The sequence below is a fragment of the Megalobrama amblycephala genome, linkage group LG19 (genome assembly GCF_018812025.1).
Source record: "Megalobrama amblycephala isolate DHTTF-2021 linkage group LG19, ASM1881202v1, whole genome shotgun sequence".
In the NCBI taxonomy this organism is placed as follows: Eukaryota; Metazoa; Chordata; class Actinopteri; order Cypriniformes; family Xenocyprididae; genus Megalobrama; species Megalobrama amblycephala.
In genome coordinates, this window is record NC_063062.1 from 9,947,414 (window position 1) to 9,971,939 (window position 24,526).

General features: G+C 36.6%; 1 protein-coding gene across 1 annotated transcript in view; it reads left to right on the top strand.

Moving 5' to 3' along the window:
- Positions 1 to 22,852, top strand: part of itpr2 (inositol 1,4,5-trisphosphate receptor, type 2) — a 115,308-nt gene extending 92,456 nt beyond the window's left edge. Inside the window, 7 exon segments of the mRNA XM_048169074.1 lie at positions 582 to 765; positions 3,250 to 3,321; positions 4,945 to 5,075; positions 5,455 to 5,620; positions 8,254 to 8,414; positions 18,998 to 19,159; positions 22,045 to 22,852. Coding sequence (XP_048025031.1) covers positions 582 to 765; positions 3,250 to 3,321; positions 4,945 to 5,075; positions 5,455 to 5,620; positions 8,254 to 8,414; positions 18,998 to 19,159; positions 22,045 to 22,128 — 960 coding nt within the window. The 3' untranslated portion in view covers positions 22,129 to 22,852.
- Positions 22,853 to 24,526: the final 1,674 nt, after the last annotated feature.

Genomic DNA, 24,526 nt, shown 5'->3' on the forward strand with positions numbered 1-24,526 from the left:
CTAAAAACTAACCAGAAATTCTGAGAAATTCTATTGACAGCAATAGTTTTAACAGTAAGAAATAAAAAACAAATCTGTTTTCTATTATTGTAAAAATGTATACACTTTACAGATTTTTTAATATTTATAAAAGTTTCTTATGCTCACTAAGACTGCATTTATTTGATCAGAAATACAGTAAAATCAGTGATATTGTGAAATTTTACAATTTAAAATAAATGCTTTCTTTTTAATATATATTTAAATGTAATTTATTCCTGTAATTCAAAGCTGAATTTTCAGCATCATTACTCCAGTCTTCAGTGTCACATGATCCTTGCATGTCACATGCTTGTTTGGTGCTCACACCATTTTTGTGAAAACCGTGATACCTTTTCAGGATTCTTTGATGAATAGAAAGTTGAAAAGTCTTTTACATTGCTACAAAAAAAAATTTTCACTTTTGATCAATTTTAATACATAATTTATTTGGGCCTTAGAACAATGCTTATTTAAATCATTTTTCTTTTTATAATTATTTAATTTTGTAAACAACATGTTTGTATAATATCTTCCTTTTTTCTTTCGTTCTCCTTCTCTAGTTGTTTGATCTTGTACGTAGAGAGGAAACGCTCCTAAACGTGATGAGGAGTGTGACAAAGAACGGCCGCTCCATCTTCCTCACAGCTGTTCTGGCTATCATCCTGGTCTACCTCTTTTCCATTGTGGGCTTCCTCTTCTTTAAAGATGACTTCCTTATGGAAGTAGACCGCCTCCCTACTTTAAGTAAGCATGAAGTGTACATGATGTCCCCGTCATGCTCTTTGCTGTATGGCCTCCTGTCTTTCCAGCTGCACATTGCTTAGAACTTGTGGTTTTGGTCTTTCATTTCATATTTCCCAAATGTTCTGCATGGATGAAGTCATTGTCATGTGCTGATGTGCAACCCTGCATATCGTATCTGTAAATGACTTGGTATGGATAGCGGTTAAATGTCTCTTTTAGTGAGATTACCACATGTGTGATGAATTCTGTATGTACTCAGTGCATCTGTGCATGCATGCACACACATGTGGATGCATGAAGGTGAAGATATATGTGTTTATATGAACACACATGGCCATGTAGTGTTGTTGAGATGGGAGAGGACCTGCTAGCACATGGCACCTGTTGCATAACCCAGCAGTGGCCACACTCCCTTATGTAATCACTTCCTCTGTGCACTGCAGCACTGCACAAGCACTGGGGACAGAAAGGGCACACGCACACTGGAATAGAACAAACATGATTTAATAAAACATTTCTATTGAGAAAAAACACCTTTAACTTAGTAGATATGACAAATAAACTAAATAAAATGTATATTTTTACAGTAAAACAAACATGATTTAATAAAACATTTCTATTGTTAAAATACAAAACTTTCAACTTGGTACACTGTAAAACTCAATAATTTCAGAATACTCAAAACATTTGAGGAAACTTATTACCTCAAAATATTTAAGTAAACTAAGTAAAAAAAAATTAAGTTAGTTGAACTTTCAATTTTTGTGACAAGTGGGGTGGGGCCAAGAGCCGTGGAAGCGGAGCAAGGCCACTGTGGTGCACAGGTGTGTCTCATTAACAATCACGTCACCGGCATCCCTTCGCTCCCACATTTCTCAGCCTCGCCCAACTCATCATAATATTAATTACATACAGTACAATCAATTACATAAACATCAAATTCAGATCTTGGTTAAATGTTAGATAGCAAATAACACGTGCTATTATAACTATCAAAGAGTCTGTCATTATATACTTTCATGTATATAATCAAACCACATACAGTATATTATGGTCTTAAAAGTTTTGCAGCCTATCCTCAAGCTAACCGCCTGCTCTTCCTCTTTACCACAATGGTAACCTACAAAACTAACATAACAGAACCCCCTGTAAATCCCAACATAACTTAACATTAAATACTAACTTATGTCTTCCTATTAGAGATGCACCGATATATCGGCCGATAAAAGCAAATTTTCACACTTAAAAAATAGCCGATAATCAGGGCCAAATATCCCATCAATCAAAAGAGGGCAGGAAAATGCTAATAAACCAGTTTGATGTTCAATATTAATAGTAATTATATGAATTAATAACATTCAGAAACTTTAGAAATATTAATTTAATCTTCAGAATTTAGTTAATGTGTGTTAATATTAATTTGAGTAATGTGTTTGTTTATAACTGATACCAGTTACTCAGAAACAAGTTGATGAAATGGACAGAATAAGTTTTTATTTGCATTTCTTTCAAAATATCATGATTAATTAATCATTTCATTATAATTAATAATTTAAAAGAAGGATAAAAGGCAGAACCCCCAAACTATCGGTATCGTTATCGGTTTTGGCAGATATCTCTCTGAATAATCGGCTATTGGTATCGGTGGAGAAATTTAGTATCAGTGCATCTCTACTTCCTATGTTAATCTTGTGCAAAAACACACAAAATAACACTTAATTTCAACATTTATTAATACAGTCTGACGCAAAGCATGCTGGGAATTAGAATCAATGAACAATGTCATTATTAGTACAATGAACTTTCATCATTATTTGAGTGAAACAAACTCACTTCATTTAAAGGTGCCCAAGAACGTTCTTTCACAAGATGTAATATAAGTCTAAGGTGTCTCCTGAATGTGTCTGTGAAGTTTCAGCTCAAAATACCCCATAGATTTTTTTTAATTAATTTTTTTAACTGCCTATTTTGGGGCATCATTAACAATGCACTGATTTACACTCGGCGCCGCCCCCTTAAATCGCGTGCTCCCTGCCACACCAGCTGTCGACTATATTACAGCGCATTTACAAAGTTCACACAGCTAATATAACCCTCAAATGGATCTTTACAAGATGTTCGACATGTTACGTAACAGTCGGTGTTATGTTGAGATTCGCCTGTTCTTCGGAGGTCGTTTAAACAAATGAGATTTATATAAGAAGGAGGAAACAATGGAGTTTGAGACTCACTGTATGTCCTTTCCATGTACTGAACTCTTGTTATTTAACTATGCCAAGATAAATTAAATTTTTGAATCAAGGGCACCTTTAATTAATTTCACTGTTCGGTTTTACAGTGTAGGTGAACTTCAACTAAAATAAATATGACAAATAAACTAATAAACTTTTGAATTCACAAATGCATTCTATGAATGCAGATTTTGATATTTTTACCAAAAAAAACTCAATTTAACTGATGAATATTTGTTTGGTTTGTTTTTAGAGAGGCCGAATGTGAAGTCTGTGAGCTGTCTGAGTGAGTCCTGTTCTGACTCCCCCTTTAGTTCTCACCACGGTAAGTCACCTCTGTATTTGTTTTTACAGTGGCAGTGGCACCCCCAAAAAAAATTCTGGACAGTTAGGCCACATGTAAAATGTATCAATGTTCTTAAAATGAACAACGAAATATCAAACCAAGTGCCATTTGTTTCAAGAAACAGAGCACGTGCACATTATTTCACAAAAAGATGCTTTTAAATAAAACGATAATATTGTGTAAAATTAAAATGATTTGGACACTTTATGGTTTTTATATGTTCTGAGAAAAGCTTTAGCATCATTTATTTGCAGATGATATATTTTGTGTGTAATGTAGTGACATTTATGCATTTTTAAGTGATTTAGGTGTTTACTTACGTGATACTTTTTATGACTCCAGTTTTCCATATTGATCTTTAAACATTAAATAGTCATTTAATGTTTAAATGGTTAAACATTAAATGACGTCTGTGGTGTGATTTCCATTGTACAGCTCTGCTTGTGTACTGTTAGACTGTAAAATCCTAGACTCATGGATTTAATTGTGTAGTTTGAATGTCGCATTGAAAAGGACATGAAGAATAATTCAGCGTTTACTGTGCAGCACTGCAGTTTCTCTTTTGATTTAACCTCTGTCTCACACTTCAGCTGAATGTTCTAGCATAATCTGCGTTAGTGGTGGCATGTTGTGTGATTTGTGTGTGTGTTTATGGTGGATGTCGTTCTGAAGTGTTTGTTTGTGAAAGGCTGGACTGTGTATCTATTATAGAGGTTAAGGTGCTGAGATGACCCGTGAGAGAGAGTGTGTGTATGTGTGTGTGTGTTGAGGAGATGACTCATGTGCTTCTTTGTTCTGCCTTGCCCTGTGAGTCTTTCAAGATCACCTGTGCTTCTAGATATCAACACGTGCGCTCTCTTTCTCTCACACACTCTTACCCTCTTTCTTTCATTGACCTCCCCCTCTCTGTCTCCCATCTCTTTCTGTGTCCTTCACTTATTCCTTACTTACCTTTTCAAGCTCATTCCTTCAATCTTACTTTGTTAATGTGTCTTTTCTTAGTCTCTGCTCCTGCAAAATTTCTTTTAAAAGTCAATTGGCCTTCTCAAACTGTGTGGGGTCCAAAAGTCTGAGACCACTAGTGAAAATCCCTCTTATTTGCATGTGATGGATAGATGAATAAATGGAATGATTGATTGATTGGAGCAGGGAAATATGTAAAGTCTGAATGTGTTATTTATAAATATGAATGGAGAGTACATTTTAAAAATGTAATTATGAATCTGAATGCATAATTGTAAATTTAAATATTTAAAGAAATATATCCTGATTAATAATTATAATAATTAGTCTGAATAAAAAAATAAATATATAAAAATCCTGAATATAAATTAATTGATCTGAATATGTAATTAATATATAAATAAAAATATATATTTAAATATATAAATAAAAATGTAAGCAATATATATATATATATATATATATATATATATATATATATATATATATATAAACCTAAATAATTATTTATTAATTTGCATAAACACTTAAAATATTAAATGTATAAATCAGTGTATATATGTATGTAATATATAAATATATATATATATATATAATGTGTTATCTGTGTCTGTATATCGGTGTGCTTTTTCATCCCAGTGGAAGAAGAGGATGAAGATGGTACAGAGCGTGTGTGTGACACCCTGCTGATGTGCATCATTACGGTTCTGAACCATGGGCTGAGGAACGGAGGAGGAATTGCAGATGTTCTGCGGAAGCTCTCCAAAGAGGTGAACAGAATGTCATCAGCGCAACACATTCAGACATGAGATACGCCAATAAATCCTTCCTGGCGTCACTAATACTCTCAGTATAATCCATGTTTAAAGCGGTGGAATCTGCAGGCGTCTGTACATCATTCTTTTACAGACCCCTGCATTCGTTTATACTCTCTCTGAGCATCTGTCTGTATTCTTTGAAGCATTGCAAAATCAGTCACGCCTGCTTCAAAGGGTCTGTCTGTCTTTTTTGGGGATGATTGAAAACTGTGGACCAATCATTTGGTTTTGTTGTTGTTATTGGGGTCTTATTTTGTAATATTTCACTTTTTACAGATTAAAAATATAAAGTAAATACTTCATTTATAACCCATTTGCTGTTGCTCCTCAGGAGCCCATGTTCCCGGCACGTGTCGTGTATGACCTCTTGTTCTTCTTCATTGTCATCATCATTGTATTGAACCTCATCTTTGGTGTGATTATTGACACCTTTGCTGACCTGAGGAGTGAGAAACAGAGAAAGGAAGAAATTCTGAAGACCACCTGCTTCATTTGTGGTATGTATTGCTTAAAGGGAACATATGAAAAACAGGATTAGCTCATATTATAAGTGTTCGTTTCCATATGTTGTAGAATTTCTAAACTGCTCTTTTTTTTTCATGTAAATGAAAATGAATTGCAGGGTTCCTGTGGTCGTGAAAAGATGAAAATATTTGGCTTTTCAATTAATCTTTTCACCAAATCACTGAATCTTCCAGTCACAAATTGATATGAATTATTCTTTATACCTCAAATTGGGAATCCTCGAATAAATTGAGTGCTATGATGGAGCTTCAAAGGGACCTATTATGCTTTTTTTTAAACTTTCTTTAGTGTGTAATGTTGCTGTTTGAGCATGAAATAGGTCTACAAACCTACAAAGCACAAAGTCCACTCCAACTCCACATTTAAATAATTCCCACCCAAGGCATACCCTGGTTTAGTTGTGTTAGTAGTGTGTTGAAATTGCAGTTAAGGTAAGGTGCGTGACATTTCCCAAACACACTTGAAGCGTTTGACCAATCACAACACACTGGTCCAGCTGACCAATCAGAGCACACTGTGCTTTTCAGAAGAAAGGGTTTCATAGAGACCGGAACTAAACAGAGCGTTAACAAAGTCCCTTTCAAGGAAAGTCTGTTCACTCGGCAGCCATACAGGGAGTGCAGAATTATTAGGCAAGTTGATTTTTTGATCATATTTTTTTTTCCAAGTACATTTTACCAAATTCCAATCCACATCAATCATAATAACTACTATTAATATTGTTTTTAATCATTTATAAGTGATACATAATTGTTCATGAAGGCTGGAAATGAAAAATGCCTTATATTCAGGTGTGCAGAATTATTAGGCAGGTTTTCTTTTACAGGCCAAATGAGCCAAAAAAGAGATTTAACTCAGACTGAAAAGTCAAAAATGATTAAATACTCATGAGAAGGACGCAATACTAATGCAATACTAGAAATTGCAAAGTTAAAGCATGACCAATGGACAGCAAAACGCTCATTGGGTCAGCGGGGCCTTATAGACAGACAGATTGAGAGTGACTCTTGAAGGACCAGCACCACATCCTCTTGTACCACCGTTTGAAGAATCTGGCAGTAAGGTGTGGGAGTTCACTTTTAGTCCATCTCTTATCCTGAAATGTCCGTCTTGCAGATATGGACTAAAAATGATCTTCTAAAACTTACTGTCAGATTTTGGAAGATGAATTCTTCAAACGGTGGTACAAGAGGATGTGGTGCTGGTCCTTCAAGAGTCACTCTCAATCTGTCTGTCTATAAGGCCTATAAAAACCCAGTCTTAATGTATTTTATAACACTTCAGCTTGTGATTTTTATTAAGAGCGGGTCATTTTTTAGGATTCTTTAGCTAGCCTAAGTCTCTGAGATCCTGACACCTCACACTTCTGGAGACTCCAGGTAGGTTGCAGTTCTGGAAAATGGTGGCGCTGGAGACTAAAGGGTTCCTGATGGTTTCACACTTAATTCTTCACCTTAATTCTTCATTCTTTTGCAGTTAACATGCGTCTTTTCTTTTCCACCTGTTTTTGTATGACCCTGCTGACCCAATGAGCGTTTTGCTGTCCATTGGTCATGCTTTAACTTTGCAATTTCTAGTATTGCATTAGTATTGCGTCCTTCTCATGAGTATTTAATCATTTTTGACTTTTCAGTCTGAGTTAAATCTCTTTTTTGGCTCATTTGGCCTGTAAAAGAAAACCTGCCTAATAATTCTGCACACCTGAATAATAGGCGTTTTTCATTTCCAGCCTTCATGAACTATTATGTATCACTTATAAATGATTAAAAACAATATTAATGGTAGTTATTAAGATTGATGTGGATTGGAATTGGTAAAATGTACTTGGAAAAAAAATATGATCAGAAAATCAACTTGCCTAATAATTCTGCACTCCCTGTACTTGCAACGCCTCAGGGCAGGTATTTCAGGCATCCAAGACCAAGTCCTATCTATTTGAATGGGGGAATACTGAAATCTCAAAAACTGCTTGCCAAACTCACAATTAAATAACATATTTAAATCAAGTAAGGTGTTTTTTTTTGAAAATCCAAGCATGAAAACTTATTCTAATAGACCCCAAAAACAAAATCAAAATCAATAATATGACCTCTTTAAGATTTCAGTGTATTCCTCATGCAGAAGTTATTTTAAAGGTACAGTTGCAAAAATTCTTATAAATGTCAGAGTGAGGGCAGAAAATGATCACGTAAAACTTTTTGTCGATTTTAATGCAAAACATACAATGCTACAAAAGTGTAGAATAACACAGCTCTTTTCGACATCTGCACACCAGCGAAACATCTTAAAATGGCTTGGAAGCTAGCCAGTGGTGCATCTCTAAGCAGATGTCATGCCCTGTCACATTCTGTTACTCTGACTGCCTTTGAATTTGTATATGAGGTCTGTGACAGGGCTTTTTATTTGATGGATTCAACTATGATCATGGTGACATTTACTCCACTAAAGAGGACATAAAGACTATGTTAGAGAATAACAGATGTGGGGGAAAGTTTTATAGTGACTATAAACAGTAGAATACCATGAATAAAACAAAAGATTTTGACAGATTGAATGGGCCATTTCTTTGAAGAACCATTCATTCTTATTATCTGCTCATTTTCAGGACTTGAGAGAGACAAGTTTGATAACAAGACCGTGTCGTTTGAGGAGCACATCAAGTCAGAGCACAACATGTGGCACTATTTGTACTTCCTGGTCTTGGTGAAGGTGAAGGACCCCACCGAGTACACAGGGCCTGAGAGCTACGTGGCCCAAATGATTAAGGTTAGTCCTCATTATACAGTGACCCTTAAAACGCATTTGGACACTTTGTGGTTGTCAAACATTTTTGGATCATGTTCACAGTTAATGTGTTGAATTATACTTGTGGTTACTTTAAAGGAACACCTGTGTGAACCTGATTAGATTCAGTAAGAATCACCAGACCAGTTGGTTAAATGTAAATGCAAAGATGTCTAACAAATTTTGTTCTAAGAAAGCATAATTTGTTTATTTTCTTATGTAATTTAATTAAATTCAGACATTTCAAATGTCCAAATACTCTTTTGGAGTCCACTGTATGTCAATCAGCATGCTGTTTGTTTGTTTTGTCTCAGTCAGTCATGTCTGTGCCAATACTGTGTCTGACAGTGTCGGATGAAACTCATCTTGTTTTTTGTTTTTTTTTACTCAAGTTTTAATTAATTCATGGATAATTAATAAACTGAGTATTATGTAACTATCTCCTGAATAATACAATTTTAAATATTAGAACTCGTAATTGTAGCATGAAATTGGATATAATATAACTTAATTCATTGTCATTTTTGACATTGTTGGCAGTGATAAACCAAACACTCTGGTAGTGTGACTCCGAGTGCACTGTCTTCAGTAGGCACCAGCTAAAGGAGACAGCTAGTGAACTTCAAAATAAGTGAAAGACTCCCTTGATGGAGTTCCTAAAGTCTCTCGATGTGTGTGCACACTCATTTGTTTGTTTATATATGTGCGTGTGATGATCTTTTGCTCCTGGTATCTCACAGAGCATACTGAAAGTATTGTGGTAATTAAAACCTTCGTTAAGAGTGCTTCCTCTTTATTATAATGGGCCGAGTGGGGCTAATGTTTATTGTGGAGGGAAGGAGAACAGTCTGTGTGGTGATGTATCTTTTTCATATTTTCTGCACCAATGGTAGTGTACAAAATTGTCAAAGTGGATTAAAGTGTAAATTTACAAGTAGAGCAGTCCAATAATATGGGTTTTACATTTACATTTATGCATTTGGCAGACGCTTTTATCCAAAGCGACTTATATTGCATTATACTTAGACTTATATTGCATTATACTATACATTTGTTTATGAGTATGTGCAATCCCTGGGATCGAACCCATGACCTTGGCATTGCTAGTGCCACGTTCTAACCACTGAGCTACAGGTAAGCTATACAAGAGTTTTACAATTCAAGACCATTTAAAATTGTGCCTACTTACATGTCTTTATGAGAAATTAATTATGAATCAATATTTTTTTGTAATGGAGAAGTTAGAACAGATTTTGCAGGGAATCTCCTTAACAGATTTTTAAAAAGCATCCTAGGACATGAAGCGTGTGCATGAGGTTTGAAGAGTCTTAAAATAAAACATGATTGATTTGTTTACCATTTTTGGTTACTATACATATAGTAAATGCTTTGCTTCCATTTGTGTTATTTTAAATGTGCCCTAGAACTTCTTTTTAAAAGATGTAATATAAGTCTAAGGTGTCCCCTGAATGTATCTGTGAAGTTTCAGCTCAAAATACCCCATAGATTTTTTTTTAATTCGTTTTTTTAACTGCCTATTTTGGGGCATCATAAACTATGCACCAATATATAGTTTGCGGCCCCTTTAATTCTCGTGCTCCCCCGCCCCCGGAGCTCACGCTTGCCTTGTACAGCATAAACACAGTTTACACAGCTAATTTAACCCTCAAAATGGATCTTTACAAGATGTTCGTCATGCATGCTGCTTGCATACATCGGATCATGTAAGTATAGTATTTATTTGGATGTATTACATTTGATTCTGAATGAGTTTGAGGCTATGCTGCGTGGCTAAAGTTAACATTACACACTGTTGGAGAGATTTATAAAGAATGAAGTTGTGTTTATGCATTATACAGACTGCAAGTGTTTAAAAATGAAAATAGCGACGGCCCTTTTCTCCGTGAATACAGTAATAAACGATGGTAACTTTAACCACATTTAACAGTACATTAGCAACATGCTAACGAAACATTTAGAAAGACAATTCATAAATATCACTAAAAATATCATGATATCATGGATCATGTCAGTTCATGTCACATCCAGACGTTCTGCCCTTGTCTAATGGCTTGATCATGGGCTGGCATATGCAAATATTGGGGGCGTACACCCCGACTGTTACGTAACAGTCGGTGTTATGTTGAGATTCGCCTGTTCTTCGGAGGTCTTTTAAACAAATCAGATTTATATAAGAAGGAGGAAACAATGGAGTTTGAAACTCAGTGTATGTCTTTTCCATGTACTGAACTCTTGTTATTCAACTATGCCAATATAAATTCAATATTTAATTCTAGGGCACCTTTAAAGTTTTGATGACTTCTAATGTTATTTTGAAATGTGAAAAAAAAGAATGAGTTCATGTATAACAGATTTGTTATATTGCTCACATAGGGCCAGATTTACTAAATGGCAAATTATCAAAAGAGCGCCAATGGCAGTGGAAAGTTTTGCAAAAGTTCTTCTGATGACACGCAAATTAACGAACACAGACGCAGCCGGATCATTTCCATAATGACCAACGCAAGCTACCAAGAGCAGCACAAATTAGCGTCTGGTTTATGACATGCTTTTTTGGGGCGGTAAATAATGGCGCAAATACCAGTAAATTGACTAGCGCAAACCTTAGTAAATCACCATTCATGATTCATTTATATACTCTCCTCCCATAATAAGATCAGCTGCAAAAATAACTGTGTCCACGCCTTCTTAGCGCTAATTTTTTACTGCATATCTTTAGTAAATTCTGACAGTTTTTTTAACACCAAAAGAGGGTTTGTACTGGCGGAAGCTGTTAGTAAATCTGGCCCCAAGGCTTTTTTTATTTGATCAAAAATACAGTAAAAAGTGTAATATTGTGAAATATTATCACTATTTCAAATAGATGATTTCTATTTTAAAATATGTTTTTTAAAATGTAATTTTGAATTACATATGATGTCAGTCACTTTTGGAGAGGATTAGGGCCAAGCAATAATAAAAAAGTAAAACCATCTCGAGATTAAAGTTGTTAAATTTCGAGAAAAAACTGGTTAAATTTCGAGAAAAAAGTCAAGATAAAATGTTGAGAATAAACTCGTTAAATTACGAGAAACAACTCGTTAAATTTCGAGAAAAAAGTTGAGATAAAATGTTGAGAATAAAGTCATTAAATTATGAGAAAAAAGTTGTTAAATTACGAGAACAAATTCGTTAAATTATGAGAAAAATGTCGTTAAATTTCGAGAAAAAAGTCGAGAAAATGTTGAGAATAAAGTCATTAAATTATGAGAAAAAAGTTGTTAAATTACGAGAACAAATTCGTTAAATTACGAATTTGTTCTCATAATTTAACGACTTTTTTCTTGTAATTTAATGACTTTATTCTCATAATTTAATGAGTTTATTCTCAACATTTTATCTCGACTTTTTTTCTCGAAATTTAACGACGTTTTTCTCATAATTTAACGAATTTGTTCTCAACATTTTATTTCGACTTTTTTCTCGAAATTTAACAACTTTAATCTCAAGATGGTTTTATTTTTTTATTATTGCTTGGCCCTAATCCTCTTCTGTAGTTTAATGCATCCTTGCTGAATAAAAGTATTCATTTCTCATTTTTTTTTACTTCATTTTTTTTAAATCACACTGACCCCAAACTTTTTCTGTAGTGTATAGAAGTGTAATTTGTGTGTGTAGATCTTAGAAGTGACAGAAAGGAGTGCAAACACTGTTAAACAGCCAAGCAGGGGTAGGCACTGTTAGCGGCAGATGCTGATAATCTGAAAATGGCCAAAGGTTGGTTAGGTTGGCCAATAAAATGGCATATTAAAATGTTTTGATTCAGTGGAAATCCACAGAGCTTTCTGCAGGATTCTGCATTCTCAGATTCCATGAAGTCCTGCTAATGACACATTGAGTTCTATTAGTACTACATTAACTAATTACTGTGTGTTGCTACAAACACAAGGGCCCTCATTAAAGCTGCGATGAGAGAGATGAGACATGGGCAACGCATAACTAAGGGTTGTTTCGTTTCGTCAGTGTTATTTTCTGTCTCATATAAGGATATTCAGCAGGGGTAGGAAACAGTAACTGAATGAAAAACACTACAGTCTGGCTTTTAAATTGTTGAGTGCATGCATGTTTGTAGGCTCCATTCACCTGAAAACACAACTAATGCAACCCTCTGCAAAAGCAGCACACCCTAGCTTCTCTGCTCATATTCAAAGAGAAAACACTTCTAGAGAAAGACACTTTTTAGTGAGCGCAGCACAGTTTAAACTGCAGGTTTACATTGAAGCAGGTGTGTGTGTGTGTGTGTGTGTGTGTGTGTGTGTGTGTGTATGATTATCACTCACAGGCTGCTGGAGAGAGAGTGAGCAGGTACTGCAGCAGTCACAGCATTGTTATGTAACCCATCTCAAGTGGCCTGCTATTAGCTCAGCCTATCCTCACACGTGCTTTCCTGTCCCACACACACACACACACCTGCTACGCCGCTCATTATCACACAGTGAGTCAGGCGTCTCCTTGGCAACACCGTCGTCATGCACTGTCGGCAGGAACGATGGGAAAAAAAAAACTCTTTGGCCTCTAGACTTGTGATCAATGCAAGTTCAAAGGTCACGTATTCACTGTTGGATCCGTTTTTCCCAGCTGGGTGTCTCAGGATGTGTGTATATGTGTGTGTGTGAACAGATGACTGCAGGAGTGCGTGTGCAGCGGCCAGCCATACTAATCAAACTGATTATTGCAATCATGCTGCTATTTCCAGAGCCGAGTCGATGGCAGCGCTCTGAAACTGCCTTTCCATTGCAAAACATCTTTATGATGATGAGAGACGAGGACACGTGATAGAATGATTATGCTGTCTGTCAGATGGAAAAAGAAGTTTAATGGCACTTTAATGATAGTCCAGACACCTTTCCCACACACAAGTCTGCTGCAGTATGCATGTGCCAAAGCATATATATGTACGTTTGTTAGGTGTTAGCTGGTGTGGTGTTTATTAGGTGCTGTTTGTGATTAGACCACATTTGGTGATGTGATTTCTTTGATGTTAATATACTTTCTTCTATCCCTAAATGATAAGCAGGTTCATTTTGGCTTAGTTTGGGGTCTTTAAAATTGTTTTCTAATTTTCAACAAGGCTGCATTTATTTGACAGTAAAAGCTTTATTGTGAAATATTTTTACTCTTTACAATTACTGTTTTCTTATATTTTAATTTATTCCTGTGATGGCAAATCTGAATTTTCAGCATCATTACTCCAGTCTTCAGTGTCACATGATCCTTCAGAAATTATTCTAATATCCTGATTTGCTGCTCAAGAAACATTTCTTATTATTATCAATGTTGGAAACAGTAGTGCTGCTTAATATTTTTGTGGAAACCATGATACATTTCTTTCAGGGTTCTTTCATGAATAGAAAATTCCATTTATCTGAAAAAATCTTTGTAAGATTGTAAATGTCTTTAATACTAATTTAATGTACTCTTGCTGATTAAAAGTATGAATTAATAAAAAATAAATAATATAAAAAAGACTTTCGACTAGTAGTGCAACATTGTGAGACTGTATATTTAAAAAAAGAATTTCCAGCCTATAAAGATATAATTTACTCAAAAATGAAACTTCTGTCATAATTTTTTTCACTATAGTTTATTCAAAACAGTTATTTTAAGAGGTAATAATATTTCACAACATGTTTTTGCTGTATGTTTAATGAAAAAAAAATGTGACCATGGCAAGTATAAGAGACTTCTTTCATAAAATTTCATTAAAAAATCTGGTAACACTTTACAACAAGGTCTAATTTGTTAACATTAATTAATGTAATGTATGAGTACATGTTTTAACTGTGGAAGTATTGTTAATTGTTAGTTCATGTTAACTCATTTAGTTAACTAATGTTAACAAATGAAACATTATTGTAAAGTGTTAACAAACATTTTACTGACCCCAAACGGTACTGTTAATTCAGTAAATAATATGAGTTAATATTTGCCTTGCACAGTTTATGAAGCAACTGGATGGCCTTTATCATTGAATGTTCAATGTTAATTAAGCATAGATAAATTATGTTATGATCAGGTGACCCTGACTAAACTCCATTGCTCTTTGCTGTCCAGGTTTCATGAGAAAGATACTTTGTCCCTACTTTATCTTTTTGTTGTTTGTTTTTTTCCCCCCGCTGGCCAGTTATAACAGTGTTGTTTTCATGTTTGGTTTTTTGCTCCCTTTGTATCCTCAGGTTGCATCTTTACTAAAAAAATGGGGCAGTTCATGAGACTCGACCCTCACAATCTGGTCTCTGTTCATCCGTCCTCACTTCACCTATGTTTTCCCACTTCCTTTAATGTTTTTCATAATGCACCATTCCCTGGAACCAATTAGCCGCAAATTATGCCTAATCCTAATTTTCCACTTTTTCCTGTTTTAGATCCCAATGAAACATTCAGCATAACAAGATTGCTCATTTTCAGTGAGATAGATGTCTGAAAGACTGCTTGACCTTGCTCATATGCCTGTTTCTCAGAAGAGCAAAGTGTTTATTCAGTGTGTTTTTCTTGGAAAGCCTCATTCCCTATTGTATAGCGGAGAAAAACACTGTGTTTGAGTCAGAATCTGCTCGTGCCCGGGTGTGTCTCCTCGTGAGTGTGTTGTTTTATAATTGTGTAAGGGAAGGCAGTCTTTTCCCACCTCTAAACATATCCTGGAACTCTCTGTGCACCTTGCAGTGCTCCTGTCAGGCTGACTGTGAAAAGCACCTTACATAACTGCTGTGATGAGAGACCGCACTGTTACCCCCCCTCCTTATCTCACACACACCACACACCCCAGACTAGATAAACTCATATACACACACTTAGCACATACACACTCAAACACACAATATGTGGAACACAAACAAATAGCTTGTACGTGAGCTACTGCGTGGGCACACACACTTTACAAACATAATGACTCACTGTTATTATCTAAAACACAAAAAAGCATTTATAACACTGACTGCAGTTGATATGCATGACTGCTTCCTGTTTCTAAAGTTATCTTTGCATCCAGGCATTTAAGTTGTCCAGATCTACCTCTATATGCTTTAGATTTTGGAGGGAAGATCTTGAGGAAGTTTTAGCACACCTGCTCATATTTATTAGTTTACTATCACTAGTAGAGAGGGGTCATGATTAATGACTCGTCCATGTTCTAGCGTAGTCAGGCTATAATTCACAGCACCATTTAATATTGAAATGTAGTCTGGGTTTCATATTCTTTTAGATTGTTTAATTTTGTTTGTTTTGTTTGAGGATGATGTCAGACATCCTGTCTAAGTTTGCATTCTTAATTGGATTTTTCGCTGTTCTGACTTTGCACGATTAAATGGGTTGTTGCGTTTTATACGCTACCATTTAAAAGTTTATGGTCTGCAAGTTTTAATACTTTTATTCAGCAAGGATGCATTATATTGAACAAAAGTGATATTAAAGACTTTTGGGTCATTCCATGTCAAATCAACCAAATTTCAGAAACTTTTGTCAATTTTTTTTATCCATCCATCCATCCATCTTCAACTGCTTATCTGGGGTCAGGCCGCGGGGGCAGTAGCTTCAGCAGGGGACCCCAAACTTCCCTTTCCCAAGCCACATTAACTAGCTCTGACTGGGGGATCCTGAGGCATTCCCAGGCCAGTGTGGAGATATAATCTCTCCACCTAGTCCTGTGTCTTCCCCCGAGGCCTCCTTCCAGCTGGATGTGCCTGGAACACCCCACTAGGGAGCCATCCAGGGGGCATCCTTACCAGATGCCCGAACCACCTCAACTGGCTCTTTTCGATGCAAAGAAGCAGCGGCTCTACTCCGAGTTCCTCACGGATGGCCGAACTTCTAACCCTATCTCTAAGGGAGAGGCCAGCCACCCTCCTGAGGAAACCCATTTCGGCCACTTCTACCCACAATCTAGTTCTTTCGGTTATGACCCAGCCTTCATGACCATAGGTGAGGGAGGTAGATCGAGAGCTTTGCCTTCCAGCTCAGCTCTCTTTTCGTCACAACGATGCGACTGCAGTAAAGCAACTGCAGTACCGCCCTGCTGCTCCTCTTCTCCGTCCAATCTCACGCTTCATTGTCCCCCCGAGGTACTTGAACTCTTTCACTTGGGGCAAAGGCTCATTCCCTACCCGGAGCAGGCACTCCATCGGTTTCCTGCTGAGAACCATGGCCTCAGATTTAGAGGTTCTGATCCTCATCCCAGCCGCTTCACACTCAGCTGTGAAAAGATACAGTGAGTATTGAAGGTCACGGACTGATGATGCCGTCAGGACCACATCATCTGCAAAAGGCAGATCCCCTGCCCACCGAACCGCAATCCCTCCCCACCACAACTACGCCTCGATATCCTGTCCATGAATATCACAAACAGGATTGGTGATAAAGCGCAGCCCTGGTGGAGGCCAAGCCCCCACCTGGAAAGAGTCCGACTTACTGCTGAGAACCTGGACACAGCTCTCGCTTTGGACGTACAGGGATTGGATAACCCTGAGAAGATGCCCCCTTACCCCATATTCCTGCAGTATCTCCTGGGGGCCCAGTCATACACCTTCTCCAGATCCACAAAGCACATGTAGACTGGATGAGCATACTCCCAGGCCCCCTCCAGGATCCTTGCGAGAATAAAGAGCTGGTCCGTTGTTCCATGACCAGGGCGGAATCCACATTGTTCCTCTTCAATCTGAGGTTCGACTATGGACCGCACACTCCTTTGCAGCACCTTGGAGTAGACTTTACCAGGGAGGTTGAGAAGTGTGATACCCTGGTAATTGGGACATACTCTCAGGTCCCCATTTTTGAACGGGGGAACCACCACCCGGTCTGCCACTTCTTGGGAACTGTCCTCGACTCCCACGCAATGTTGAAGAGCTGTGTCCTCTTATAATAATTTTTCATGACAAATATAAATAGTGACGAAAACCAAAATATGAAATGTCATGGATATATATATTTACAGAGTAATCCAATTTTGTAGAGGGTGGTCAAAATGACAATTTTCACTTGAGATTTAGAGCCAAATTACAGGGGGGTAAAAATGACTTTTGAAAGATGGCAGTATCATTATTTTACTTTTACACAGAGATTGGTAGGTCTATTCATAAAATCTGTTGACTTTAGCAATCTTTGTTGGCTTATATGCCAACGGTGACTGTTCCAAAATGGGAAAACCACTTCTTGTGCCCAAATACAGTCATGTAAAAAAGAAAGTACACCCTTTTAAATTCTATTATTTTATGTATCAGGACATAATAAAAAATCATCTGGTCCTTGGCAGGTCTTAAAATTAGTTAACTACAACCTCAGATGAACAGTAACACATAACATATAATATGCCATGTCATGGTTTATTTACTAGGCAATTAAATCATAGGGTGTGCTTAGTTTGTCACAAATTGCTTCTCCCTTTTGGATATGTTTTTGTTAAATAAATAATGACACAGTTTAATATGTCATGTGTGTTTGTTCATTTGAGGTATCTGTATTTACCTTTAATTTTAAAACCTACTAAAGACAAGATGCTTTTTTTTATTATGTCCTGACTGCTGATACATAAAACCATAGAATCCAAAAGGGTGTACTTTGTTTTTCACATGACTGTAAATGCAGCCTTGGTGAGCATAAGAAACATAAAAAACCTTACTGACTCCAAACATTTAAACAGTAGTGTATATTTATTTTGCATTGTTTCTATCCATGACCTTATTAGAACAAACTTGCGACCCATTTTTGTGGCCCATCATTTGCCAGGGAGGCAGTTTCTTCAGGGAGGCCTTTAACATCTACTGTTATGCAACAAAACTCTGCTGCTATACTTGCACTGTAGAGTGCGAGACTGTCAGCAGGGTAAAATGTCCTCCAAGAAGTTGTTAAATTCTACAGCCATAAATCCTGCTTTTGTTACACATTCACCACATTTAGTCATACTACAAATTACCTGCTATGTGAAGTGTTCCTATTATTATCTTTAATTTGTTATTTAGTTATTTAAACTATTTATTTGTTGAATACATCTGTTAACCAATTGAAGAGCTGCACTTAAGCTATTAGTAGTATTTTTTCCTATTTTCTCCTTTTTCTTTCTTGAAAATCAGTGGGAAAAAATTAAGAGTGTGTAGTCTTTTTATGCAATGAGAATGACTCAAAATGGAGTGCAAAACTGTATATAAATTTATAAATATTTATTATTAAACATGTACATTATTCAAATGTTTGGGGTCAGTAAGAATTTTTAGCATTTTCAAAAGAAATCTCTTAAGTTACCAAGGCTTCAATTATTTGATCAAAAATACTGTAAAAATAGTAAAACATCAAGAAACATTTCTTATTATTATCAATGTTAAACAGTTGTGCTGCTTAATATTTTTGGAGAAAACTGATTTTTTGGGGGATGGGATTCATTTATTAAAAAATTATCTTATTGACCCAAATGTAATATAAATATATAAAATGCAATAAGTTTATTGCAAAAAAAGTCAAATATCCATAATGCTAAAGATGCTTAGGAAATAACATTCACATCTCTCTCTTCCCTTCAGGAGAAGAATCTGGACTGGTTTCCCCGGATGCGGGCCATGTCTTTGGTGAGCTCGGAGGGAGAGAGCGAACAGAACGAGATCCGATCGCTGCAGGAGAGACTGGACACCACTGTCTGTCTTGTGGCTCAGCTGTCTGGCCAGCTGTCTGAGCTTAAAGAACAGGTAACATACAGCACGCCATCCAATGGGACAGCCCGGTTTCACCGAGCAAAACAGTCTTTTTCCTCACGGGGCCTCTGAAGTGTTTACTATTAGGCCCTGCTGTGGAAGTGCGTCAGAGCAGGGGTGGGGCGGTGCCCCGGGGCGATGTGGATGTTCCGGCTTTGCTCCGCTGTGTCGGATCACTGCCATCACCTGCCTGGCCCACATGTGATTCCACACAAACAGTTTAACCAATTCACATGACACAGGGATAGAGAACTTTGGGTCTAATGGAATGACGTTAGAAAAGAAATTGCTGCCCCACGGCTCAGTTTTTTTTTAAAAGTGTCTCGCTAAGGTCTGCATGTTTGTTTGACCCTAGACTTCAGAGTTGAACTGTATTCTGTGCAGAAACGCACAAGAACTGCACAGTCATTGAGAATCGGCACTGATCCAAACCAGTGGGCCAGAAACAGTCAAACTAGACCTATTAACCACACCGTGGTGCCCCTCACATCCTCCAACGGTCCTCCTGACGGTCACGAGGAGCGGGCTTACTGTAATTCTCCTGGCAGTGTTAGATGTTAAATAACTTATTAAAGTGATTTCTCCTCCGACAGCCAGGCCTAATTAAACAGATCCTCCTCACCTCTCAGCTCGAGCCAGGCTGAGATCCAGCTCAGATGCGGTAGGCGAAATCCGAACTTGTCATGTGTTCAGACAAACAGGCTCTCTCTGATTTACTGTAGCACACTGTGTTCCAACTCCATTTTCTTGCTAGGACTGTTTACTTGGTAGTCCCTTCTTTTTGTCTGGAACAGCCATTAGGTTAAAAAATGGTACAGTTGTGGTGAAAAGTGATTTGTTTTTAATGACCCTACAAGTTCAATTAAACCATCAAAATATGAGGAAAATAAGAGGGAAAAACAAAATGCTAAACTTGGCATTTTGGCAAAAAAGGCAAACTAAAACAACTGGTTCTATTTTAATAAAAATAAAAACTGCAAAAAAAAAAAAAGCATAGGAAAAAAGCTTACATTTGCAACAACATCAGTTACTAATATTTTGTTGGTTCTCTCTCTCTCTCGTGTGTTCATAATTTCTTTGTATGACAGCCTGACCAAAAGTTACTGGGGCTTTCACACTGGAGGAACCTTTTCATAGTTCCTAGAACTATTGGCTGAAGTACCCAGATTTTGCCGTGTTTGCACCACAGGAACTAGGAATGATTTTAGTTCTGGGAACTCCTTTTGGTGGAACTAAATGAGCTCCTACTTCAGAGTAGGTTCTAAACCAGCACTATAGGAACTATCAGTGATATAAGTGAACGTTGATTGGTCAAACGCATGTCAAACTCTGGCACTCTGGAAGTTGTGTAAACATATTTACGTCAGGAACATGGATAACAGCCATAACGGCATTTGCCTTTTGTCTGCTGGGTTGCGTTCTTTTCTCCGCCTCGATGATATGTAATACTGAAAGTTGTCATAGGAGATTTTGTCTCAGCCACACTTTTTGTTCTTTCAGTCAAATAAATTATGCATTTGCATTCCATCTCTGTTATCACGAAACCCACGACACACAACAAACACAGCTCCGATCATGGCATCTTCCACCGACAGGTTTTTTAGTGTAAATGCCGCGCTTAAAGACGCTGCTGTCAGCCGCTTCAGAGTTCCTATTCCCGGTGCAAATGCAACCAGGAACATGGCCTGGGGGAGAAATTAGTTCTCGGGGTTCTGAGTTCCTAGAACTATTCGGTGCGAAAGCCCGTTATGTCTGCACAATTTGGAATGTTTCATTATACACAATATGCTTAGAAAATCTTTAACACATTCTAAATAATATTTGAATAAAAGCTGACAATGTCAGTTTTCCTTGGCCGGACATCAGTTTTGGCCAGTACTGTACATGTAGGTTTAAACCCAGCGTGTTTGGGAAAGTAAAAAAAAAAAAAGTGACCCATGGAATAAGAGGTCATTTTGGTTTTGGTCTTTATGAGAAGTTGTTCCTGATTTGTATGACTTTTCCAAACATAAGATATTTTGAAGAATGTTGGTAACCAAGCAGTTTTGGCTGCCCTTGACTTCCATTGTACTAAAAAATTACTGAGACATTTATCAAAATATCTTAAAGTTGGCATTAAATAAACATTGCGATAGTCATTTCCTCCCTGTTGTGACATACAGTATATTAGAGTGAAACGGCTTCTCAAACAAGAGAAATGGAGAGAAAACTCAGACCCCAAACTGTCTTATAAATAAACATAACTGCTTCAAAATGTGGTTTTCGGTATAGGTGTGTGTAATTTACGCTGTAGAACAAAGTATCGCCAAGTTATGTTTACCACAGTCTTTATTTTACTCATAAATTGAAAAATCCCATTATAAAAACGCATAGGAAAATCCCAAAGGAACCACTGGCGAATTCCAGGTTCTGACATCATACCTGCACCATTCTATTGCTGTGATGTCATGCGAGTGACAGGTTGTCCCAACCCTTGTGCCAGTAAACATGTCATCAGAGAAGAGATGTCGCTGCAAGAGGGAGGGGAAATCATTTTGATTAAAGATTAATGTACTTAACTGATAAGTAAAAAACACAAAGTAGAAAACATTATTTTAATGAAAAACTATCAATTGTGAGCTGTTACACAGAGAATTTGGCTTTTTTTCCACTGTAAAATATAAGATGACTTGTTCTTTAATGCAAAAACTGTACATGAAATGTCTCATTAGATCTATTACAGTTTTTTTTTACTCTGCAGGGTAAGGGAACCTCCGGGTTTTTACCATTGTCTCGCAATGTTAAACTTGCCATCTTCTTTACAGTCTAGGCTGTTTTTATTTTGACTAAATTGACTTGCCTGTTTTATGTGTGTGTTGTGTGTTTATCCACATGTACAGATGACGGAGCAAAGGAAGAATAAACAGAGACTGGGCTTTCTGGGACCGTCGCAAATAAACCATCAAATCCCCCCTGCACACTGAGGATGAACTTATCACACCTCTCCACACACACTCACACACAGATGTTGATGTTCACACCATGAACGACACTACACTCATGGTGATATCACACTTTTCATCATGACATGACAGTTGTGCAGTTAGATGAACAGAAATGACTACAGACTTGAGTGTCATTTCATAAGTGTTTTCTCGTTTAAATCTTATAGATGGAAGACGTTTGTTAATGCACAGAGTGTGTTTATTTGGAAAATCATAAACCCTGCGCTTATGAGGGCATGTCCGTTTTCTCCCACAGGACTCGGACAGTCTTTGGAAGGGACTGTCTGATTTTTTTTTTTTTTTCTCTCTTTTTTTTCTTTTTTAAGCGTCAAGTATTAACTCCCTCACATTTTAATTGTCCTGTCCATAACTGGAGTATTGCTGTAACTCAAAGTGGACTTTAATCTGTGCTGGAATAACTGGAGAGATAAAGTGCCTTTAGACGGTTTCATAGTTTTTTATAATTCACAATTACTTTAATGAAAGATATAAGACTGGAAACATTATCAGACAATAATATAATCAGACAATCATGTGACTGTTGGAATCGGTTTTCTTCACCTTCTACAAAGACCTAACGCTAGTCTTAACTGTTAATGACTTTTATTGTGTATTTTATGTCGGAGATGTGACTAGCATGTTTGTGCTTGCCTTATATACAGTTGTACAGAAAATAATAAAGAATTTATATTTGGTATTACAATGCTTAGTTTGACTCTGGATGTTGTGCAGAATGACTGTGACCCAAAGACTCATGTGATTCTCTAGTCTATTCTTTAAACCTTTTTTTAAAAAAAAACTCTGATTAAGGTTTGGAAGGTTAAATTATTTTGGGGAGTTGAACAAGCATCTATGCAAGGTTTTGAGAATATTTGATGAGATTTTATTAAAGGAATTTATAATTTGATTGAAGATAATGTAGATGTGTCCGCACTGATATCTGATATGATGCACTTGTTATCAGATCTGTGTATAGAGTTCAGATTTACACACACAAGTGGATCTCAAAGGCTTTTATGATGGACATGGCAACTCAACACTGTCCCAGAATAGTTTAGCATAAAGTAGACAAAAATGCCTTAAAGTCAGATATCATTCAATATTAATTATTAAGTTCCTTCTTTTGTTAATAAAAAGGATATAGCAATGAATTGATAATTCTATTTTATTAATATTTTTTGTAACTCATTAATTATAATAATTTATAATACATTTTTGTTCAGTAATATTCTTTATTTAATATTTTGTATTTTGGGGTAATTTTATGGTACTAATTAATACAATTAATTAATCAATCCAGTTAATTCCCTTATTGCGGTGTGCTTTTTTTCTGCATCATTGCTGATTTAAAGATTGTACACTCATTTTATTTCCACCCATTTTCCATTAATTTTATTGGCAGTCATTTTTGACCATGAGGAGTACAAGTGTGACTATTTTTTATGACTATTTAACCTTTTCAAATCATGTCCACAATTTTTAGTGTTCACATAGCAAGTGCCACAAAAATCACCAAGAGTCATACAATTCCGATGAACTAAACAAAAATCAAAAATCAAAATGTAAAAATGTAATCTTTTAGGTCAAAAGTGACTGAAGTGCACCAGAAGGTTGAATCTATAATAAAATATAATACAATTGCAACTTGTTTCATCATACAATTATTGGTATACAAACCCGATTCCAAAAAAGTTGGGACACTGTACAAATTGTGAATAAAAAAGGAATGCAATAATTTACAAATCACATAAACTTATATTTTATTCACAATAGAATATAGATAACATATCAAATGTTGAAAGTGAGACATTTTGAAATGTCATGCCAAATATTGGCTCATTTTGGATTTCATGAGAGCTACACATTCCAAAAAAGTTGGGACAGGTAGCAATAAGAGGCCGGAAAAAGTTAAATGTACATATAAGGAACAGCTGGAGGACCAATTTGCAACTTATTAGGTCAATTGGCAACATGATTGGGTATAAAAAGAGCCTCTCAGAGTGGCAGTGTCTCTCAGAATCATCATCTACAGTGCATAATATCATCCAAAGATTCAGAGAATCTGGAACAAGGCCGGAAATCCATACGGATGCCCGTGATCTTCGGGCCCTTAGACGGCACTGCATCACATACAGGAATGCTACTGTAATGGAAATCACAACATGGGCTCAGAAATACCTCCAGAAAACATTGTCGGTGAACACAATCCACCGTGCTATTCGCCGTTGCCGGCTAAAACTCTATAGGTCAAAAAAGAAGCCATATCTAAACATGATCCAGAAGTGCAGGCATTTTCTCTGGGCCAAGGCTCATTTAAAATGGACTGTGGCAAAGTGGAAAACTGTTCTGTGGTCAGAAGCCTGCATCTCTGATGGTA